The 25,431-nt window shown below is 33.3% G+C and overlaps 1 protein-coding gene across 1 annotated transcript in view; it reads left to right on the top strand.

Annotated features, from left to right (window-relative positions):
* The window catches only part of Psmd14 (proteasome 26S subunit, non-ATPase 14), a 109,962-nt gene that overhangs the window by 79,000 nt on the left and 5,531 nt on the right, over positions 1-25,431 (top strand). The window contains exons 8-10 of the mRNA XM_076866311.2: positions 4,694-4,801; positions 11,355-11,429; positions 15,166-15,291. Of these exons, the coding sequence (XP_076722426.1) occupies positions 4,694-4,801; positions 11,355-11,429; positions 15,166-15,291 (309 nt within the window). The remainder of the gene's footprint in view (positions 1-4,693; positions 4,802-11,354; positions 11,430-15,165; positions 15,292-25,431) is intronic.

Genomic DNA, 25,431 nt, shown 5'->3' with positions numbered 1-25,431 from the left:
TAAGAAAATGAATTCATTATAATTTCTTGAAACATTGAGACTACTGTATTTTAAACACTTCTCATGATCACTGACTTCAATATAAATGGAACTGGAAATGCCACAGAAGCCAACTAGTGGGGAGACTGGGGAGGGAGGAAGAGAAAGAGACAGAAAATATTATAGTAACTACTACCATAAGTGTGTATACATTTTTCTTAAAAATCTTTGTATTAAACTAATTTGAAGAGTTTTGCCTAAAATAGCTTCCTTTAGAATATGAAAATAGGGAACTATAGATTGATGCTTTAGAAATTTATGTTTCAGTGACCTAGCGGTTGATAAGAACACATGAATTTAAAAATAAATAGCATATACTATGAAAGAAGCCAAAAAAATTTAAACGAAATTTGAAAATAGTTAAAGTTTTAAGCCCTAAACCAGATTTGTCATTGACATGAAATGATAGATTTTTGTCCCTTAGGTATGCTTGAAATAAACATGGAACTCAGTATTGTTTTTAAAACTATTTTGCTTTTATAAGCTAAGACAGATGTACAAAAAAGATGCAGTTTTTATTTTGTATTGGCAGCTTCCAAATATTTAGTATCTATTTCCAAGAGTTGCAATTAGTAAAGCAACCATGGTACTGAAATCTGCACATCCCACAAGCTAATTATATTTGCAAGGTCAGAGTGAATACATATTTTCAGAAAAATAAAGGGTTATATAAATATGTGTCTTCTACTTGGCTGTTATATCACAGTTTGTTGATCTGGAGTATAATGTGTACAATTCACAAATTTGTCTGATAACAGAAAGTGGTGTGTGATTGTGTTTATTTTACTAACCAGTATATTCACAGCAATCACTTCCAAATATCTCTCCAGTAAAGATGTGTTAATTACAAAACAGACAAGGTCTTCTATTATATTAAAGCTACTAACAAGAAGACAGCAGGAATCACACATGTAAATAGCATCATCAACCCCTATTTTAGTCCTCTGTTTTGATCTGTGAGTTGCGCATAGACCAAAGGTGCTATTAAAGACTGAGTGTATGAAATAGGCAGCATTATATGAACAAAATTTATTCAACAAGAAAACAGACCTTTAACATGAATTTAACAAGCCTGAGAAATTATAAACTATCATATGCTGCAGATTCATGCAGTGATAATAAACAAAAAAGGAAAGTAAGAGGTTTCCCTAAGCTAGCCAAACTGCTAATGGTTTTGTTATAAGCTGTCTACTGTTGCAGTGACCTCTGAAAAGTCTCAAGGCACTTGTACCAGAAAAAATTAAATGGTCAGGCTGGTAAATAGAGATTCAATGTGGTGTACAGGACTTCATTATGGGAAGGACTTTTTAAAGCATCGCAACACATTTCAGAAATTATTTTTCCTAGTTTAGCTTGGAGGTTTCTGTTATTACGTAATAAGGAGATAATCTTTGTGCAGAATTTGATTAAATTACTATTTGAGATTTACAAGACAAACTGAACTGGTTTATATAAACTTCAAATGAACTCTTTAGGAAATTCATAAAGCTCTAAGAATGGATTATTCCTTCTTCTTCCCCAGATCTTAATTAATTCTTGGGGGTTCTTTGTTTAGTAAGTTGCATCTAAGATTTCTCTTCCTAAACATGGAGTGACCACTTTGCTGTCATTCTATTGCATCATGCTGTAAATACACAAACAGAGAGAAATGCCTTCAGCTTTTACACACCTCCAAGTGCTCACTAGGGCTTTTTCTTGAATCTTACTTACTGTGCATAATTAACACCTTTTTTGCCCATTGCTCATTAGTGCACTGGACATTAATGAGTCTATTTTGATAGGTTGCTCTAAAGGAGAAACCCGCTTACTTTCACAGCAGAAGCAGCAATTATAAAATTGTAGAGAAATTAAAATGTAGACTATATTGCCATATTTATATTTTTATTGCATGCTAAATCTAATTTTGGTTTGCAGGTTGTTGAACATGTTAGTTTCCTTAAGACAGTTGCTATAGTGATGGCAGCAAATTTCATTCATCTTCCTGTAATCATTTTTATTGGCTATCATATTGCTGCTCAGGAATGGTCAATCTGAACATGTCATTTCACATAGGACATCATTTATTAGTTGAACAGTATATTAAAACCTTATTTTTTCTAATTTCTTTGTAGAATTTTTTAAATTTCAAGTTTTTTTTTAACAGATCATGATATCTATTTATTTGTTATTTTCATTTCCTGTTCACAAAGTTTCACACCTGCTTATAATATTCCAGAAAAATACAAGAGACTTTTGCATGTAAAATAGCTCTCTGCTGTTTTAGTTTGAAAACATTCAGTATAAAAAACTAAGCATTTTGCTGTGATACATAATGAAATTTTCATATTTTGTCTAAGTTTTTCCCCTACAAATGATTGAACTGAATTATTAAAATAGAATCATAAAACAATTAGACCAAAATGATATTTACCATTAATAGTTAGGGTGCTGATTTTTAATTATGTATTTGTTTACCTTGTATACCTGTCAGAATGGTACCTTTTCCCCTCCTTTGCTCACATGTTAACTTGATCTTATGTGTTTTTAGTACAAAATATAAGAAAATTTTACTCCAGTAAAGTTTTCTTAAAAACAATTGTTTGATGTTGTTTGTTTGTTTATTATTTATTTACTTTTTATATTGGGGATTGAACCCAGGGGACACTTAACCACTGAGTCACATCCCAGCTCTTTTTGTATATTTTTTTTTTTTTTAAGAGACAGGGTCTTGTCAAGTTGCTTAGGGTCGCTAAGTTGCTGAGGCTAGCTTTGAACTCACTATCCTCCTGCCTCAGCCTCCTGAGCCTCTGGGATTATAGGCATGCACCACCACACCTGGTTTGGATGTTATTTACAGTATGTCTGTACCTGTTTTTGTTATGTGTTATGAAAAAAGGAAATACATTAAAACATTAAATATAGGAAACTTAGACCATATTCACATATAAATGTGAAAGTTAAGTCTAGATAAAGGTTATTGTATAAAAAGGAAAAAGTTTACAAACTATTAAATCATTCATGTTTTGGGAATGCTTGCTTTTATTTTGAGGCAAGAGAAATCTCTGGGAAAATTTGAACTAGAAAGAAAAGCAAAATTCAAAGTTGATTTTTTTTAGGCCAATTGGGCAGAGACCTTAGACTGATTCACTTGTCATATTTTGGGTATAAGATTATACCTTTGTAAATATAATATTTTGACTCTTCACTTCAGCCTTGTTAGAAATGGTGATTTTCTTTTTTTAAATCTTATTCTTTAGCCAAAGAATGTAGAAATATTTACTATGTGATTTTTAGATTTTCGTTGCTTTAATCTAAAAACATTATTTTTAATCTCTCATTATGTTTAAATAATAATTGTACAAATGAGAGTGAATCTAGTTGATAGTAGATTTTAAAATATTAGTTTATCTCACTGGGCCTGGTGGCACATGTTTGTAATCTCAGCTACTTAGGAAACTGAGGCAGGAGGATTCCAAATTCAAGTCCACCTGGACAGTTTAGTGAGACTGTGTCTACTGGGGATGCAGCTCAATGGGTACAATCCCCAGTACTGGGACAGGGGGCAGGGCTAGCATATTTCAGCTATTGAACATTTTAAAAAGTGAATCTGGAAATAATGTCCTGCTCTAAAACTGTGCTGTATGACAAGTGTATTGAGTTAAATTTCCTTAAAGAGGCAATCTATTCTAAAGTTGTATGTGTTCACCTATAATTTGATGCTATTTAAAAGTTTTAAGAAGGGCTGGGGCTGTAGCTCAGCAACAGAGCACTTGCCTAGCATGTGTGAGGCACTGGGTTCGATCCTCAGCACCACATTAAAATAAAGGCATTCTGTCCATCCACAACTATTAAAAATTAAAAATAAAAAGTTTCAAGAAGTTCTTTTAAATCTATAATAATGACCACAGAATGACACAGAATAGTATATGATTCTATCCCTTACTAAGAGCTAACAGATGATATCATGTAAGATTTTTAAAACTTTCTATAATTAATTACCAATTATTAATTTCTGTACTGTGAATTTACAGCCACATCATTGAATACCATGATCCTAGCTTAAAGCGGTGATGACCTTGGTTTTCTTACATTGTGTCTCCTGTGTTGACAGTGGCTTGGACATGTAAGGCCATCAGACAAGATATAAAGTCTTTCATAGTCACAAGAAGTGAAAGGTATCTGACTAGAAGAGAATACATGGGCAAGTGCCTGGCTGGCTGCAATTTTGTTGTCATTTCAAGTACTGTGGTAGTATAATTGATGTGACAGGGCTGGGCTTTGGATGTAGTCCCTTAGCTTGTGCTCACTTTCAGTTTTAGTTTCTCTGTCATTCATTTTGATTAGTTAAAATTTAGGTGACAAACATGCACACCCATGAAGGCTGTTTGGTGTAAGTTTAGTTAATGATGTATTTTAATAGTAAAGATGCAAAGTTAACATTTTTCTTTACTGCTTCATGAAAATTGCAATAATTGGTGTCATCTTACATTACAAGATAGAGGGTGGTGTGCTGATGGCACAATCAGCAGGAGGTTCTTTTTTATTAATATTATAATTAAATGATTTTCTGGAAATAGGCCAGAAACAGATGCAAGTTGATCATGCCTTGTCCACTGTTGCTTGGCATCATCACTTGTTTTTTTAAAAGAATTGACTTGACACCTTGTTTTTACAGGTTGTTATTGATGCCTTCAGATTGATCAATGCTAATATGATGGTCTTAGGACATGAACCAAGACAAACAACTTCAAATCTGGGTCACTTGAACAAGCCATCTATCCAGGTAATGGCTCTATTTGATAATATGAAATGTATGTAAAATGGTAATGTATTTTAAAAGTATAAAAACTCTTTTACCTTTTTCAGACTTGCAGTCATTTTAAGATCTTAATTCTTCGCGTTTTTACTTTGTTTGCAATTAGTTTTTTTATTTTAAAAGAGAATTATATGAATATTATTTTAAAAGTTATATTTGTTCATGCATGAGTCAATTTTTAGTAAGATCTTTAAATTTTTTACCATATGTAAGCATTTGGGAGTGTAACAGAGCCTTTAGATTAAGAATATCTTAGGTATGGTTAACATTATAGAGAAGAACCCATAAGAGCTTTAGGTGGAAGGTATCGGCCACCACAATTTATTGGTTTGTACACATTTCTCATAGCAGAAAATAATGGGAAAACTGATACATATTTAAACAAGCCTCTAGAAAACAGTTTGGAATTGTGTCTACTGGGGGTGTGGTACTGGGTGTTGAATTCAGGGCCTCATACATGCTAAGCAAGCAATTTGCCACCGAGCTACGTCCCCCTAGCCCTTTTGTAAATTCTGTTTTGAGACAGGGTCTGTCTGAGTTTTCCAGACTGTGCTCAAACTTGCCATCTTCCTACCTCAGCTTCCTGAGTTGCTGAGATTGCACTGGGGTATCACTATACCCAGACCCAGTAACAATTCTTAAATAATACTTAAAATTTCCAACCTTTTTGGTTTAATCTTCATCTTTAAGAAAACTGCTGCAAAACACACTCAATATTACTTTCTATGAGAGTTTATAACTTATTTTATCTAATGATATCAACCACTGTTATTGGAGTTATTGGTATTCAGACAGTTAATATCCTCTTGAGTGATTAATGTTTTCTTTGTCAATGAGACAAGTCGTTTACTTGTCTCATTGTTTGAATACAAATTTTCATTGTCTGCAAAAATTATTTTAAATGTGCCATGTAGCCTATGTCTGTATAGTTAATTACTTCTCTAAAGATTAATTAAAAGAACAAAAATAACATGTTTGGTTAAATAGAACACATAAGACAAAGACATAGGAGTTATTGCTGTTCCCCTTCTGACACCTCATTCTTCTATAAGGTTGTCTTTGGGGAATTGTGGCTTTAACAGTTAACCATGGTTAAGTGTTGGTTACACTTTGATAACTTGGTATTTTTAAATACTTGATTTTGTAGCAACCACTCATCCGAAATCTTCATCAAAGTGAAATGTTTTGTTTCAAAGGATTGAGGTGTGTTGCTTTTGAAAAAAAAAAACAACATTTTTTATAACTTAGGGAGGATTACAGAATATAATGAGTATGAAATAAGCTACCAGTGATTTTGATTGGGTATAGACAAGCCCATACTTGTATGTTCCAAGAGAATATATTATTGGACCTGTTTAGCTTGTGATAATGACCTTTCTTATAAACTCCCATCGAGTCATACTGCTTCATTAGTTTTTATAAAAGGTTAAGTAGCATCTCCTATCCAAAATCATTGTGATTACTGGTATTTTCTGCCAGAAGTTTTTCCTAATTGTAAGTCAACAGCCACCTGTTGCAGATTTCTTTCTTTCTTTTTTTTTTTTTAATAAAACACTGCTTTTTAACCTTAAAAATTGAGTTAAATCAATATTAAAATCTGTTTTACTCTATACCAGTCCACTTATATTTTTAACCCTTAGTTATAGTCTTAGTTTGGTGAACTTTATGAGCCAGATTCTGAATGTGAGTTAAACCACCTATGTATATATAACAGCTACAGCATCAATATTTTTCCTTTCATTTTAGTTTGTTTTGCCTTCCAATTAGAATCTGTAAATATATTTATTTCACAGTTTGTATAGCGCCCATCAGAATGACATCTAGCTGGGTGCATTACAATTTTAAGACAATTTCAATACAAAAACACACAAATGGGATCAAGCCAGAAAATGACTGAATAAAGCCATACCTTAAAAAACTTTCTTATTTTTCTAAGACACACTAAAAAGAAAGCAACCCAGAAGAGCTTGAAGTAAATGGTAATGACCATAATATAATTTTAATGTAATATTAGTGAAATCTTTAACATAGGGATTAAAAGCTTTTCAGAAATGCCCTTTATTTTCAAGGGAAAGTTAGCTGGTGTTAAGAGGGAAATTGCTCTTAAGTGAATTCTCAATTAGTAGGGGTAGAAGTCTGAAAACAGCTGTTAGTACACGCTGGCGTTCACTAATGATTTTTTAACTCTATTTCTTTACTGTTATACTTAAAGTGGTAGGGGAGTATTATGATTACGTGTATACTACTTAAGGAAAGATCAAAATATATTATGAAAGAGATTATAAAAAAAAGATATACAAATTCTTCATTTTGTAAATATACAATTTTATAAACTGTGCCTGTATATTTACACCAAAACATTAGTATTGATTACTTTTAGGTGATAGAATTATAGAATTTTATTTTCTTGTTTTTCCTTGTCCATATTTCTTAAACTTTCTACAGTGAAACAAAAATATTTTTAGAGTTTTTTTTCTTTTGCCATACTGGGATGGAATCCAGGGTGCTCTACCACTAAGCTACATGTGTAAGCCCTTTTTTTTTTTTTAATATATTGACACAAATTCTTACTATGTTGTCCAGGCTGGCCTCAAACTAGCATACCTTCTGCCACTGCCTAGGATTATAGGCATGTGTAACCACATCTGGATCAAGTGCATCCTGCTTTAAAATATTATAATTTTTTTTTGAGATGGTCTTGCCAGGTTGTCCAGCCTGGCTTCAAATTTGTCATCCTCCTATCACAGTTTTCTGAGTAGCTGGAATTACAGGTGTGTGCCACCAATCCTGGCTAGAAATTATTATTTTTAAAATATTAGTGATAATGTTGAAGTAGCTAATAGGCAGATTTTATTTACACTTTCATGTGTTATAAAGGAGAAGCTATTAATCCTGGTAAAGAGGGAAAAGTTTTAACACTTATATAGTACTATAGGCTTCTATATAAATATGTAAGACTTTATATTGTTTTGTACTCAGAATATTTACTGTTGTTAAATCTTTAGAATTAAGAGTGTTAATAAACATTTATTTTGGTAACTTAATTTGTAGAACTACTCCATTAAAAACTGTTCAGACATTTCAGATAAAAGTGTTGCAATAAATCTGAAGATTGTCAGACTCACGTAATTTAGAGAATGTTGATGCATAGATGCATGTGCAAGCATTTTGAGCTTGTAAGTATAGGGCTTTTAGCTCTCAGTACAGTTGCATTATGTAATAGGGTTAAGCTACTTGCAATACATTATTTTGATAATTATTAGATACACCATTGTAAGACAGTTGCCCAGGAAACTGTTGTCATTTTGTAGATAAAGCAACTAAGGCCCAGAAAATTGAGTTGTTCCTAATTCAGTCACTTAATATTAAGAACTGATGGTCATAACCACATCTTTTAATTCTTTTATATGATAGTTGAGAATCTATTAATTAATTTTGGCATAGATAATATGTGTCATATAGTTCAAGATTCAAAAGAAATAAAAAGGCATTTAGTAAAAACTTTCCCTTCTGATTTTACCTTCTGCAACCCAGTTCTCTACTATGGAGGCAACCACAAAATATGTTTTGTTTTTTTATGAGTTGTTCGATTTATATATAGAAAGCTTCATTTTAGAATGTGATTCAATGGATATTGTTTAGCACCATATTTCCAGTTTATTAATGTAAAATAAGGCAAACAAATTTATCTTTAGATGAAGCAGATATTTTTAAGAGCATACAGTGTTTCAAGCCTATCAAGGACCAATGAATTGCTTATATATAATTCATAAGCTGTGTGTTTTATAATGCTTTCCACAGCAGGGAGTGTACAGAGGCATGATTAGAAGTAAACTGGCCATGTGCAGTTTACTTTACATGAGACCATTTACATGAGACCAAAAAGCTCACAACGATTTTCTCTGATTTGTGATGAATTCACTGGAGTACACAGCAGATGAGCAAATAAAATTAGAAGACTTTATCTTTAGTCTTTTAATTCTGTCTGTGTTTGTCTTATTACTTTTATCTAAATAATTTAATTGAAAGCCAAGAAGGTAGTGCCTTCAGATACCAAATTGTTTATTTTAGCAGTGTAATTACTATCTAAAATGTAGACCTGTTTGTCTACCATGTTGGCTTTTGTGTATATATTTTGGTCACAATTGTTACTTGATACATCACCACATGGAATTGGGCAGATAATGCATTACATAAAGGTGCTTGGATGAAGGGACATTGAATCTGAGCTCCACTCTCCAGCCAGACTGTCTGCTTACAGAATTGGGCACATGTTTCTAACTCTCTACACAGAAGATACACCTCATATAATACACAAAGATAAGTTTAGATTAAAGATCTGTACAATGTAATATTTTCATGCATTGAAATTTAATTCACTTTGAAATGAATAAGGATTTAATAGATATTCTTAATTTCTTCTCCTCCCCCTTCTTCTTCCTTTTTCTTCTTCTTCTTCTTCGCCTTCCCCTTAAAAACAAAACTAAACAAAACAAAAAACACAACCTAATAGCACAATTGATAAATGGACAAATGAACTAATAGACACTTATCAAAAGAAGAAATACAAATGGCCAATAAATATGTGAAAAAAATGTTCAACATTGTTAGCCATTAGGGAAATGAAAATCAAAACTACACTGAGATTTCATCTCACTCCAATTAGGATGGCAGCCATTGAGAACACCAACAATTTTAAGTGCTCAAGAGTATGTGGAGATAAAGGAACACTTTAACACTATTGGTGGAATTGTAAATTAGTACAACCACTATGGAAATCAACATGGAGATCCTTAAAAGACTAGGAATGGACTCACCATATGACTCATCCATAGCACTCCTTGGTGTTTATCCTAAAGAATTAAAGTCATCATACTGTAGCAATAAATGTATACCCATGTTTATAGCAGCATAATTCACAATAGCTAAACTATAGAACCAGACTGTATGTACATCACTAGATGATGGATAATGAAAATGTGCACAATGGAGTTTTACTCAGCCATAAAGAAGAATAAAAAAATTGTGTCATTTGCAGGAAAACAGGTGGAACTTGGGACCATTATGTTTAAACCAAACTCAGAAAATCAAGGATAGCATGTTTTCTCTCATTGTGGAAGCTAAAGAGGAAAAAGGAAAAGAAAGTTTAGGGTAGTAGAGGTCTCATGAAAATTGAAATGAGATCAATAGAATAGATGAAATGGCCCAGGAGGGAGGAGGGGAGGAAAAAGGAAAATAATGAAGAATGATATTGGCCAAATCACATTGTTAAACTGTGTGCATGACAGTGAATTCCACCATTAGGTGTGACTATAATGTACTAATAAAAAAATGTGGAAAAAATCGGGATTCTACATTAAATGTAATTCTACATTAAATGTAAAGCTTTTTCCTTAAAAAAAAAAAAAAAAAAAAAGAACAAATGCACATGGAATCAGCCTACCTTACTGAAGATTAGAAGATGTGATGTGTAAAGTAGATGTTGGAGGATCATTAAATGTTCACTTCCCTACTCCTTCTTTTTCTATCTCAGTACCATCTACACTGTAAAAAATCCATCAATCAAAGACTGGTGGTGATTTTGGTTAGCTTTGTCTGGAGATTCTTGACTGTTTTTCCCAAAGCCTTTTTTTTTTTTTTTTTTTTTTTTTAATACTTGTTAAAAATACTCCTCAGTTGTATTTCTGTATTTTCATCATTTAGACTGATAGAGGGTTCTGTAGGTCTCCCAGGATACTGTTTGAATCACAGTTGATCACTGTTGCTAGAGTTAGATACTTGGGCAGTTGTGAATTGATTTTAGCACATCCAGTATCATTGTTTTTTAATATAGCTATGTCATTAGCTTACATTTTTATTATAATTGATTGGCCTATTTGTCTTAAGAGACTGAATATGATAAAAAAAATTCTGGTTAGTAGATTGCATGTCACTATATAAGAGCATGAGCAAGAAAAACAGTAAAGAATAAAATATACACTGTTAATTTGGAGATGTGCCTGAACACATTATTTGAAATGATAAAAGTTGAACTAGGAAATAAAATCCAGATTAATGTGGTTGAAGAAACACATGCATTTTTACGGCTTTTTAAACTTTTGAAATACAAAGAATCACCAGGTATTATATCTGACTTAAAAGTTATAAATAGGTAATTAAAACTTACATTGTGATAAGATCAGACCTTATCTCTAAGTCTTCTAAAGGCTATCAAAAAGATTGAATTTCTGAGGCTCTGTATCATGCTTTAAAAATGTGTCACCCATTCCATTAAATTTCACTTTACTTCTAAGCCAGAAATGGTGGCGCATGTAATCTCAGCAAGTTAGTGAGGCCCTGTCTTGAAAACTAACAAAAAACTTTCCTCAACTTGTGATTGAGAAAAATGTTTTAATTTAAGATAAAATACCCTTTTTAGAAGATGATAAGAATATTGTGTATAGGATATATCAATAATTTTAAATATTTTATTTATTAGATGAAAAATATTAAGTTATCCTTTTTTAAATCATTTATGTAGGCCTTAATTCATGGACTAAACAGACATTATTACTCCATCACTATTAACTATCGGAAAAATGAACTGGAACAGAAGGTAAGTTTAAATTTTTGTCTTAGAAGAGCAAATCATCTTTCACACCATTTAGACTATTAACTGGTATATGGTTTAAATTTGATTTCTTTACCTGTTCTGCTGTTTCCCAAATATTTATTTTGACTCCTGATGAATTATAACATAAAATAAAGAAATATTTTATTGAAAGACTTGTTTTTCCTTAATTGATAGGTGCTGAAGTGAGAGAGGAAGTGGAAAATGAAAGTGTTCAATTTTGTTTCATGATAAATTAAAAAAATATTTCCGTTATTTTTGTGGGGTTTCTGATTAATTTATCATCTCCGATAAAGTTGACTTTTATAATTCTCTTACTAAAAATGTAGCTTTTCAGATTTGCTAAGAATAAATTGTCATTGAGATTTTGATATGTTTATTTTTTTAAGTATTTTTTAAAATTGTAGATGGACACAATATCTTGATCTATTTATTTTTATATGGTGCTGAGGATCGAACCTAGTGCCTGATGCATGCGAGACAAGTGCTTTACCACAGAGCTATAACCCCCCAGCCCTTGAATGTGTTTATGGTAAATTAAGGAGAGTAAAGAAACAGCTTAAGGTTTTCAAATATTTCAAACTAGATTCTTGTCCCTTTTAATACAGTTTTCAAATGTGATTACTTTTGAAAAATGTCAAACATCTTGGTGGTTTAAATTCTTTTGTTTATGTCTGCTATTAGAATTATTTCTAGTATAATTTTTCTCATGATTAATATCAAAATTTAATTCTGCTTGTTTTTTTTGAAATTATAATCTGAACCACTTTCCCCTCTTTACTATTACAATTAGTCTTGTACTAAATTAGCTTCTCATATTTCTGGGAAGGACAAAAAAAATGTTTTTTTAAGAACACTGAATTTCCTATGGATAACTAGTGAGTTTTGGGAACTATAGCCATTCTGAAGTACACACATGATAAGAATTCAGTAACAAACAAGACAATTAGTACTTGAAACTGTTTCTCACAAAGGTGTTTACTGGAGTCGGGGGAGCATCTGGTTTATGGACAGTGGGAAGGGGAGTTAATTGTGCTGTCCACACATCTATCCCCTCTTTCAGTATATCATTTCCATCTTTAATCTCATTTCAAAATTGGAGGTAAAGAATATGCTATATTGTATTTTTTTTTGAAAAAAAAAATTCCATTTTGGGTTTTTATTTTGGCGGGGGGGGGGGAGGTTGCTTTTTTATATTTAAGTTTGGTAAACCAAGGCCCAAAGCCACCCGTACACTCACCTAAAGGGCCTAAATGTTTGAGCATAGTAATGAATGAGGGGAGCAAGAGACCAGTTTCCCTTTGACAGGAGGGAACCCTATAAAGCTGTCTTCTAACTGCTTGCATTTGTCCCAAAGTTGTCTCCTGCTGTGATAGATTTACTTGATTGCTTGAAGTACACTTTCAAAACTTATTTTCAATTTAATGGAATAATTACAGGTTGTGAAAAAGGATTCCACTCAGATTCAAAGTGAAAAATTCACCTAGATACATAAATATTTTATCAATATAATATCTGTCATGCATCTATTTGGTAATATCCAGTTAATATCTCTCTCTCTCTCTCTCTCTCTCTCTCTCTCTCTCTCTCTCTCTCTCACACACACACACACACACACACATATACACACACACACAAATACACTCACACTCTTAGATAAATTAATTACTGCCATGTTTATACTCTTAATAACTCAGATTAGCTCTTCTCATGGTAATAAAAGCCTGCCTTTATTCTTATTCATCCAACCTGTATACTTAACCCCAAGCCTTACCTGGCTGTCCCATTGTAATCTTTATGCAGTCATTGTCAAGATGTCCTTTTGCTCCATTGAAACTTTCTTTGTTTGCTTTTGTAGGGGTAGCAAATCCAATTCTTAACATTAATTATGGTTAACTTTATAGCATACATAGTTGTAACTATAAAAAAATTTCCTAAGTATTAAATAAATGAAAGAACCCAGAAAGTAAAAAACTCATGGTGGATGAAAACTAGTGTTAAATACTAGAATAAACAGTATTTATGTTAATAATCATGCAAAAACAAATGGAAATATTTTGTTTAGGGGAAAAAATTTACCTAAGTATCTATTTTCTAGAACAGTATCAGTGGAGAACATGGGAAGTAATCAAAGACATTGAAGTTACCTGTGTGGGATTTACTACATTCTTCTATTAACCCTGGGACCATAAGAAGGGAATGAGGGAGGTTTCTGTCTTGAAAAACTTCATAGGTGATTTTGTCATACATGTTATTTTCCAGAGTAAGATAAATTATCACAAATAGCTGGAGACCTCTAAACAAGTTAGTGTGATTTTCCTAAATTGATCCCATACATTTTCAAAAGTATGTCTTTGGATCTTTTGGGAAACTGGGGGTTGTAATCAGGGGCACTCCACCACTGAGCTACATCCCAGCCGCTCAGGAGACTGAGGCAGAAGGATCACAAGTTCATAGCCAGCCTCAGCAAATGAATGAGCCTTTCACCAACTTAGCAAGACCCTATCTCAAAATTTAAAAAATAGGGTGGGGATGTGACTGAGTGATTAAGCAATCCTGGGTTCAATCCATAGCACCAAAAATGAAACAGAAAGAAAGAAGGAACATGAGTCCAGTTTGAGAAGCATTGAAATAAGGTGTTTAATTTCATGATCACTTAATATAGAGCCCAGCCCCAATTTGTTGATATGATTACAAAGTAGACAAATCTGATTTACTTCCCAACTTCATGACTTACATAAGTAAAGTTTTATGTTTTTAAATTATAGATGGAATGTTAGAATTTGAAGAAACCTTTGTGATTAGTATAAGCTTTTAATTCATAGATATATAAACTGGGCTAAGCAACTTAGTGAGACCCTGTCTTGGGAAAAAAAAAAAAGAAGAAGAAAGAAAGAAAGGGCTGGGGATGTAACTAAGAGGTAAAGCACCTCTTGGTTAAATCTCCAGTACACCCTGCCCCTGCAAAAAAAAAAAGACTGACACACAGTCAGTAAGTGGGGCATTTTATTTCCTTACCTTGGCATTTGAAACCCGACTACATGAAAAATTAGCAATTCTGTGTATAAAATAAAAATTTAATTTGTCCACTCAAACAAGCTACCTATTGTTTGCTATTATTTGATATTGTTTTAAAATCTAGACCCTGATGATCTTTTTTAAAAAACATATTTATTTATAGTTTTAGGTGGACACAACATCTTTATTTTATTTTTATGTGGTGCTAAGGATTGAACCCAGTGCCTCATGCATGTTAGGCAAGCATTCTACCCCTGAGCCACAAACCCAGCCCCCGATAATCTTGAAAATAACAAGGCAGAGTCCCTGCCCTTTTGATTTCCCTTTAGTGGGAGAGAAATGCAGTAAACAAGTAAACAGTAATTTCAGGTGTTCACGTTACAGTATAGCAGATTTTAAAAAGAAAGTTTTATGTTTAAGACAGCATGGGATGGCTTGTTTAGATAATGTGGTTAGGGAATCATCTGTCTTTAAGGAAGAGAGTAAAGTAAGCCCAACAAAGATGAGAATCACCTTCTAGGTAGGACAGCAAAAGCCAGGGGTTGGAGTATTCTTTAAATTATTAGTATAAATTTAGGAGAATTCTAATAGGAATTTATTTGAATTCATTAATTCAAAAAGATTTTGTGAATTTTCTCAAGTCAAGTGAAGGGGGAATATCCTTCAGGCAAGAAAATAATTACTTTTTCTTTATATTTTTTAGATGCTGCTAAATTTGCATAAGAAGAGTTGGATGGAAGGTTTGACACTTCAGGACTACAGTGAACATTGTAAACACAATGAGTCGGTGGTAAAAGAGATGTTGGAATTAGCCAAGAATTACAATAAGGTAAAAGTTCCTTCTAACATTAGTTTTTTTTTTTTTTTAAATATATATGATTAGATACCAAGCAACTATATAAATATAAATAGTTTAAATACAGAGGCCTGTTCTCTAGATCAGAGAGTAAATATTTGACTTTCAGGTCATTCAGTCTTTCCTAATACCCACTACTATTGTGCAAAAGCAGCCATACATAATATGTAAACAAGTGAATGTGGTTGTGATCATTAAAGTAGGCAGCTGGCCAGCTTTGGCCCATGGGTTCTCTAGTTTGCCAGTCCCTGTTATAGAACATGTAATATAGTTGCACATTTGAAATGTCTTCATTATTCAGGGACAGAGAGTAAGGGAATGTAGAACAGAAACAACGGCTTACTACTTGCTGCATATAATTTGTTTTATGAATTTTTCTACTTTCCATTTGGTTAAAAAAATCCAATTAATATTTATTTGAAACATACTATGTGCCAGGTACCAGGGATATGGTAAAAATTAAGCCATACAAAATCTCTGCTGTTCAAGGAACTTACTTTCTTTCATATCTTTTGGAACCTAAATTCAACCCAAAATATATTTTCCAACTTTTTAGACCATACATAAAAAATAGTTTCCATTTTGACCCAGTAAATGTAAATGTTTATGAATGTATAACTTATAATGTTTTATGAATCAGTATTTACCTTTATTACATATGATACATTTTTTGTTCTTTCTCGTCAAACTCCATTTTCTTCTGTTGTAATTGTATACATACATTTCATACATTCATACATTCAGATTCAAACTCACTAATGGATTGAAAGCCTGCATTTTAAAAAATCCCTTATACATTATGCAGTGTTATGTTTGCAAATATTTATTGACTATCTCCTGTACAAGTTGAAGTGGAAAACTGAGAGCCTTGCTAGGAAAATAGGGACAGTAAGAAAAGTTTATAAGTAACCAGAGCACTAGGCAAAAATCTGTTCCATAACACCTTAGTATTCAAATGTCCATAGGCCAGCTGGATCATCATCTTATGGGGATCTTGTTAGAAATATAGATTCTCAGACATACTGATTTAGAATTTATATTTTAACAAAGGTATCCAAGAGATTTATATGTTCTGGAAGTTAGACATTGTACAAATTGCCATAGAGAAACACCTGAGTCAGGCGTGCTGGCACACACTTATAATTCCAGCGGCTAAGGAGGCTAAGGTAGGAGGATCCCACATTCAAAGCCAGCCTCGGCAACTTAGTGAGAGAGACCCTTTCTCTAAATAAGATACAAAAAAAGGGCTGGGGATGTGGCTCAGTGGTAAAGTGCCCCTTTGGTTCAATCCCTGGTGCCAGTGGGACTGGGGATGGGGTTGGACAGAGAGAAGCACATGAGAAGTTCTATAGGAGTTCAGAGGCTCTGATTTTCTGCTGTGATACTGTCCCAGGTTTCTCTCTTAGAAAACAACAACATTTGAACAAGGCTTTAAAGGATGAGTAAGTTTGGAAACATGTAGGAATGTACCCATAGGCAAAGTAAATATGGGCAATGCCTAGTTGATTAAAAAGGTCGTAGGGCATATCCCACAATTCTAATACTAGATATGTATCTAAAGGAAATGAAATCAAATGTCAAAGAGACATCTATACTTCAATGCTCATTGGAGCAGTATTCACAATAGCCAAAATATGACATCAAAAACATATGTGTGTATTAGCAGATAAGTAGAAAAAATGAAGCACATACATAATGGAATACTATTCAGCCTTTAAAAAGAAGGAAATCCCATCATTTGCATCAGCACACTGAACCTGGAGAACTTTATGGTAAATTGAATAAGCCAGGTACAGGCAGACAAATACCACATGATTTCACTTACATGTGAAGTCTAAAAAATTGGAACTCATAGGTAGAGCATACTGTCGTAATTAACTAGGATTGGAGAAATGTTGGGGGTAAAAAAGGTACATGAAGTATTTATGAAACAGTGTACTTGGCTGGAGTATATAGTACATGAGGGTGAATAGTAGAGTTAAGTTTTTTATAGTTCTTAAAGTCTAATAATAGTTCTGGGAATATCAGGATACAAATTACTTTTGATCAGAGGCATGATATGCCCAGAACCTGACTTTAGAAATGTAAGTTTACAACAGTGTAGAAGGAATCCTTTAAGAGAAGATTTGAATGGGAAATTCTATTTAAGAGGAGTTTACTATTCACTATTACCAAACAAAAGGTACTGTCTGGGTTAACTTAGTGGCAGTAGGAATGAAGGCATTAATAGGCAGATAAACAAAACATGGTACTGGTTGGATAAGTCAGGTGAAAGAAGAGGGAGGAATCAAAGATGAACTCAAGATTTCCTGTCTAAATGACTAGAAAAGTACGTTAGTACCATTAATATTTTCAATTTAGATAGGAGTGAGGAAGGAGAGAGTTAATTTTTAAATAAACGGTCAGAAACGTGGGGCTAAAATTTAATAGTAAGGGCTGGAACTCAAGATTTCAGGGTCATAGTTTAAAATGACATTGGATATTACACCAAAATAAAATTTCCCTTTTAAATTAAACATTTCTTACCCCCAAAACCAAACTATTATCCAGGAGACAAATGTGTAAGATTTACAGAAGTGTAGCAATAAGTCTTTCAAGGTAATTCAGTTTTTAAATAAATCTAATAGGTTCTTACAAACTAAATTTTGGCAGAATTAGGTTTGGCTTTGAAGAACATACCCTTATTACAGATATAATATTTCAACTGGAAATACTCACTTAGTGCTAGATTGTAGGTAAGTTATTTTATATCTTTCTAGTATTTTTCATGATGTTAAGACTAGATAGAGAGAAATCGTTTATTTTTTTAAATAGTTAACCTTTTATAAATAGAATGTTACAATTTATTATTCAGCAGACTGTAGGGATGGTTTTTATTACATTACACATTTAAGTAAATTTGTATTGGTACCACTGCCAGGAAGTAACCTATTTATGGTTACTACTGCCCGTCCACAGAAGTTTTTCCTATTTTACAGTTTTAAAAAATCTCTGTAGTACTCAAAAACTTGTAAGGTTTGGTTAAAAAATGAAAACAATGTGTAAGCTGTGATATGAAAGAGTCCAAATTTGGGAATGTAATTCCCTCTTTGATTGAAAGAAATACAGTGGATTTTTTTAGTAACACTTAAAATATAAAATGAAAGGCCCATGCTACCAGTTCTTCATAGTATTCTTTTTTAATTGGCTGGTGTTTTAAACTAAGGTAATTACTGTTAGATGCCAGTTAGGTCCTAAAGTGAAAGGTTAGAAAATAATTAAATTCCTATGTTCCAAGTTTTCAATTTCAAGTCTAAATTCACCACACAGAAATTCTACTGGATTACTACTAATTTGATGTTTCTCATTATTGAACTACAACACCCACAGCTCTGTTATTCCAAACCTCCTAATTTATTCATGCCAAGATGCATCTGCTATTTTTTTAAATTTTGATAATATTTGATTACATTATTTGTAAATGAATGTGCAGGTGAAAAATGAATTGCAAAAGAGGCCATTTTTGAAAAGAATAGCACTGAAGCAAAACTTGCCTTTTCCCCAAGCATATAGTTCCACAAATTCTAAGATTTATCACTTTTTTAGATGGGTATATTGACCTACTTAGTAACCTGAAAGAAATTTTTGAATTTCATATAAAAAATTGAATTTTTTATATGATTACGTATAAAACATGTAAATATGATTACAGTTCATTTACTGTAGTAGTCAGATAGGAAAATCTTGTTTTGTGTTGGTGTAATAAGATAAGAAAAACAAAAGAAGATATGAATATTGGGGGAAATAGGTCGGATCATCATTATTTGAATATGATATATTTGTAATCACACATAGAAATCCAAGAGAATAAGCTAGAGAACTTTGAGAACTATTATAATTAAGAATAAATGTAGGTAGGAAAAATATTAATCAGCTGGGCAAATGAGTTAGGAAATTCACTGAAGAAAGACAGATGGCGTTGATAACCTTATTAAGTAGTCAAAGAAGAAGTTAAAGTAGAAATACCTTTTAATTTAAATTAAAAAAATATTTTATAAAAATGTACTATTACTGGGTAAGTAGATAATAACATCTTTTAGAGGCCATCTTTTTAACTATTGAAATCAATATGCTCTCTTTGACAGGTTTAGTATGAAAAATAAAATTGTGTAACAACATAAAAAGAAATCCCTACCCTATTTCCTTTTTCCCCTTTTTTCAAAGTGATCTCTATATAGGTCAGTATGTTGTGTTGGTAACAGTATCACCTCTAAGGTGGGAAAAAGAGAATTCTATACTTAATGTAACTCCTGAATTTTTACGCTTTTACCTTCAGCAAGTGTTATATCTAGGATTGTGTTAGCTCAAAATGTCAATGCCTTAAATAAAACAGAAAGGGATATCTCTTGTACTTCATGGGCAATATAAAGCGTCAAAGTCATGCAAGACCCAGGTTCCTTCTTTCTGCTCCATTTACCATGGATTAGCTTCCATCCTTAGGTCATCTCTTGCTTCATGGCTAGAGCTTTAGCTATCCCATCTAAGTTTTACATTACTGGCCCTGGGAGAATAGTTCATCGGTAGTGCACTTTCCTACCATGCATGAGGCTGTGGGTTCAATCCCTAGTGCTCCCACTCCTCCCAAAGCATTCCTCTAAGTTTGACACAGCTGGAAGAGAAGGAAAGGCAAAACAGGGGTAAATTAGTTCCCTTTCAGTATTCTTCCCATAAATTTCTTCCCAGAAATTTTGATTATCTTTCACTGGCAGACTTTGGTCAAATGGACACATCTAACAGCAAGAAAGTCTATGTCATGTGGTCTTTTAGCTGGAAGCAAAGTTCTTTAGTAAAGTCAGGGTTATGATACAAAAGAAGAAGATGGTTATTTGATAGATTTTGCCCTAGAAATTTTTCTCAAAAAGCTGAATCATAATTTCTGTTAAACACACATACACAAAGTATGTACATACACATGTGATCTTTATTTCACATTACTATATGTCATTATATTTTAAAATTGAATCCCTATATGATTTGCTTTTTTTATTTTGGCTTGCAGTGCTAAGGATCAAATCTAGGGCTTCGGGGTGCTTCTGCCACCTTTAAATTAAACCAGATCTTTATTGGTTTCAGCCCTCAGTTGATTTTTTTTTTTAGAAGTTTTTAGTAGTGAATCATAGCTATACATAATATTGGGGTTCATTTTGACAAAATCATATATTCATGGAATATAATTTGCTCCTTTTCAGATATCAGTGCTTCCTTTTTTCCTCCCCTCTTCTCTCCCCCTGTTCCCTTTCCTCTACTCTACTGGTCTTCTTTCTACCTTTTTTTTTTTTTTTTTTTTTTGGTTTGTTTTTAAATGGTGCTTTATAGATATACATTCACTGTGGTATATTCTTATATGTATATAGCATGATTTTGTCCATTTCAGTGCTCTTTCTCTACTCCACTGATAGTCCCTCTATTTTCATGGGGTCTGCTCTACCCACTTTTCCCCCCTTACTGTGCTATGGTTTCTGTGTATGAGAAAAAACCATTTGACCTTTAACTTTCTGAGTCTAACTTATTTCAGTCTTCCTATAAGATTTTTGTAAAGAATTTGTGCTTTTCAGTGTCACCTAATAATCTTGGGTTTTGCTTTATGATTATTATTATTATTCAAAGTGCATCATTTAAGAGTAATACTTTTCCCTAATTACAATAAAAGTTGCTTTGAGATCTAGATAGGATTGTGTTTAAGCCAGAGTTTCATTGCTTGTTGCCTGTTTGGCTAGAAACAAGTCAGCCTCTCTGAACCTCATTTTCTTATCTCAAAAACAAGGTTGTTGGGGGCTGTAGCTGTAGCTCAGTGGCAGAGTGCTTGCCTAGCATGTGTAAGGCCTGGATTCGATCCTTAGCACCACATAAAAAACTAAACAAATAAAGGCATGCTGTCCACCTACAATTATAAAAAAATTAAAAGGGGCTGGGGTTATGGCTCAGTGGTAGAGCGCTCACCTCACACGTGCGAGGCCCTGGTTTTGATTCTCAGCACCACATAAAAATAAATAAAAGTATCATGTCCAACTACAACTAAAAATTAAAAAGAAAAAAGGTTGTTTTAAGAATTGGAAATAGTATGTGTGAAGCATCTGGCACATGATGGCTACAACCAGTTCTGTTGTTATTAATAGCATTCTTGACTCCTCCCTCTTTCCCCTACATCTGTCTAGTCAATCAGTAAGCCATTCTACTTACCAGATTAATCCATGAGCTAAACTGCTTCTTTACAATCAACATCACTGATTTTGAGGGAAATGCAAATCAAAACCACAGTGATATATCACTTCATACCCCATAGCATGGCTATAATTGAAATAATAGAAAATAACAAGTGTTGTTGAGGATGTGGAGAAACTGGAACCCATATTCATTCCTGGTAGGAATATAAAATGGTGCACCCACTATGAAAAACAAATTGGTGGTTCCTCAAAAAGTTAAACAGAGTTACCCAGCAGTTCTACTCCTGAATAAATGCACAAAAGAAGTGAAAATAGGTATTCATACAAAAATTTGTATATGAATATTTACAGCAATATGAATTCATAATAGCCAAATGATAGAGACATCCTAATGTCTATGAATAGATGAATGGATAAACAAATCATGATATAAATACACACATGTGCACACGCATATATAATATAATATTACTCAGCTATTAATAGAAATAAACTATACATACATGCTACACGTGGGTGGATCTCTAATACATGGGCAGCAAAAATGAAAGAAGCCAGGAATAAAAGGTCTCCTTATGTGATCCATTTATGTGATGTATCCAAATCCATAGAGACAGAAAACAGATTACTGATTGCCAGGGTGTTGGGCAAGGGAAGAGTAGGAAGTAATAGACTAAGTAGCTTTGCATTGGGATAGTGAAATGTTAGGGAATAGAGGCGATAATTATACATTACAAAGGTACTAAATGTTTTTGAATGTTTGCATTCTAAAATGGTTAAATTTTATGTTAAGTAAAATTTACCTTAATTTTTAAAACATAAATTGGTTCATGCCACTGCCTTGCTTTTAAAAAGATTTGATGACTGACTTCTGTTTGCCCTAGAATGAAGTCTAAACCTCTGTCGCTTTATCTCCTAACCACTGTTATATTATTGTGCTACTGAATAATTTGCAGTTCTTTAAACTCAGAATGCTCTTTCTTGCTTCCTGGCCTAAAGCACTCCTTGTCACTGTAGTGCCTTCCCATTCAGGGCTCAGTTTAACACTCTTGCACCATTGAGACCTTCATATCAACAATTTGGAATGCTTATTTATACTCCAATATATCTCTGTTAAGCTAATTCTTATTTTTAAAATTTCTTATTTTGACTTTAAGCCCTTTGAATTCAGCTATCAAGTCTCATTTTGCTTCTGGCACACTGACAGATAAATGGTAGATGCTCAATACATATTTGAGTGAATGAATGAAGGATTCGATACTTATTATTTTACCAAATTTTTAACTTTATTAAGAAACTAATCATCAGTATTAACTGATCTTAACATAAACATATAAATTTTAAGGAGCTGCTATGTGCCGTGTCCTCTAAAGGGCATCTCTTTTTCTTTAAAATCTTTTTTTGTACCAGCAGTTGAACCCAGGGACACTTAACCACTAATCTACATCCCCACCCCCTTTTTATTTTTTGACACACAATCTCACTAAGTTGTTTAGGGCCTCACTAAATTGTTGAGGCTGGCTTTGAACTTGTGGTTATCCTGAGTTGCTGGGATTACAGGTGTTGCAACACCATACCCGGCCTCAGCTATTTTTCATTGTTGCATACTTGGTGCCTGTCGTTCTGTAAGGCTGAACTCTCCCGTCATTGATCTTTTCTGAAGTTGGCCTCCAGTGTCCTTAGAATCACCGCCTTTCCCTGATAGAGTGGAATACTGATGATGGTTTCTACTATTTCCACCTTGTTAAAAGAAGTAATTGATTCACTTTTTTAGTATATTGATTTTGCTTTTTTTTTCAGTTATTTTCCTTGCCTCCTTGCCTGTACTTCATACCTTTGAACTTAAGTCTCTTCCCTTTACTTCCGTGGCAATACGTTATCTGGTTTTCCTAACTCTTCCATTTTGCTGCCTTTGCTTTTCTATTTTTAAACTTTTCTTTAAGAAAAATTGGCATAGCATGTGCAAGGTCCTGGGTTTGACTCCCAGCACTACAGGGCAGGGGGATTGTTTTCATGGTTTAGCCATATTAACTTTTGAAATTTCATCATCTCTGAGACATTTTTTTGTTTTTGGTACCAGGGATTAAAACCCAGGGGCACTTAACCACTGAGCTACATCCCTGCCCTTTTTTTGTATTTTATTTAGAAATGGGGTCTCGCTGAATTGCTTAGGGCCTTACTAAGTTGCTGAGGCTGACTTAGAACTCTAAATCCTCCTACCTCAGCCTCCTAAGCTGTTGGGATTACAGGGATGTACCACCACACCTGGCTCTGAGACCTTTCCACTTGCATGTCCCAGGTGCTTCAAGTGCTAATGTTTAAGAGTGAACAATAGTGTCTATTCTGCTTTCTACCTAGAATAGTTTCTCTACCAGTTTTATTGTCGGGGTACTCTCATGTTCCTAGTCATTATGTTTGCTTTAAAATTGGGACTTAGCCTCTTTCTCTTCTCCTACAGCCACTCAGTCTCCAGGGTCTCTTTCTCTGTTACCAATAAGTATCATATGATGTTTTCTCCCTCCAGAGAATTCTGCATACTCTTACCCTGACATTTTTTCCCCTGGTGATCCACAAGAAAAAAGTTAGGTACATTTATCTCTGTGTTCTCACTCTTCTTTTTGGACACTCATACTGCATTATAATTTGAGATTTAGAGGCAATCAAAGCCCAAACGTGAGCTCCTTGAGAGCAAAACAAATTTGAAAAATTCCTTTTATGATAGAAAATTGCTGGAATTAAGCCAGGCGCAGTGACACTTGCCTGCAGCTTCGGAGGCTGAGACAGGAGGCAAAGCCAGTCTCAGCAAAAGTGAGGCTTGCTAAGCAACTCAGTGAGGACCTGTCTCTAAATAAAATACAAAATATGACTGGGGATGTGACTCAATGGTCGAGTGCCCTTGAGTTCAATCCCTAGTACCTGCCCCCCAAAAAAAGAAATATTGTTGGAATTAGTATATGGTACCCCAAGGAGATAGTGTCTAATGTCTTTAAATATCAAATATTGACTAACTATATCATTCGGTTGTTTTCAGACTTCAGTAAGTTAATATTTGTAAAAAACATATACTGATGGGTAGGAAAAAAAAAACTTTGATGTAATTCATACTCAAACTTCTTGTACCTTCTCAGATAATTTTCAGATTGCTTCATATTTGTTCATTTTGTTTTCCCAAGTGTGTTTTATAAAAAGCCATTTATTTAAATACATTGTCTACACCCATAACCCATAGTGTTATTCTCAGCTATAGAACAACAGTGTTGTTCTCAGTATAAAAAATAAATGTTACAATCATAAAAGAAGTAAAATATGTTGTCTTGAAATCCACTAGCAGTTATCCAGAGGTTGTTTACTAGTTAAATGGAATATGCTTTATTTTATTTTATTTTTTAACAGTTTGTGTCCTATTTTACATTAAAATTGCCAGATTGGCTATATTAGAAAGCATGTGCTTAAGTGGGATCATGGCATGTTACAGAATGAAAAAAAGCATGTCATCAGGGGGAAAAAGAATCCAACAATCAGAGAAGTATGTGGAATAAGATGGTATCAAAAGCAAGGGTTAAAGAATAGAAAACAGGTGGAATAATCCAAAGGTGTTGAAAAAACTGAAATTGGCGTAGTGGAGGCCTTAAAAGAGTGACAGTAAACACCAAGGATCCAATCTACATTTGTTAAAAGGAAAATAAAATGTGAAATTTGAGATATAGATTTTTCATTTGAGAAACTTGGAATATTAACAGAAAAAAGAGAATGAGGTTAAGAGGTTCAGTAAAACCTATTTAAGATAGGGGGCACATCTGAGGGGATTATGATCATATAACAGACCAAATTCCAAGAATTTCTTAGAACTGTGCAGACCGTGCGTGATGGGATAGCCATCTGGGGGTCTTTGTTGATAAACTGTTAAAAA

Source organism: Callospermophilus lateralis, chromosome 9 (assembly GCF_048772815.1).
Source record: "Callospermophilus lateralis isolate mCalLat2 chromosome 9, mCalLat2.hap1, whole genome shotgun sequence".
NCBI classification, from domain to species: domain Eukaryota; kingdom Metazoa; phylum Chordata; class Mammalia; order Rodentia; family Sciuridae; genus Callospermophilus; species Callospermophilus lateralis.
The sequence above is the reverse complement of the archived record's forward strand: the minus strand, read 5'-3'. Positions and strand labels throughout refer to the sequence as shown.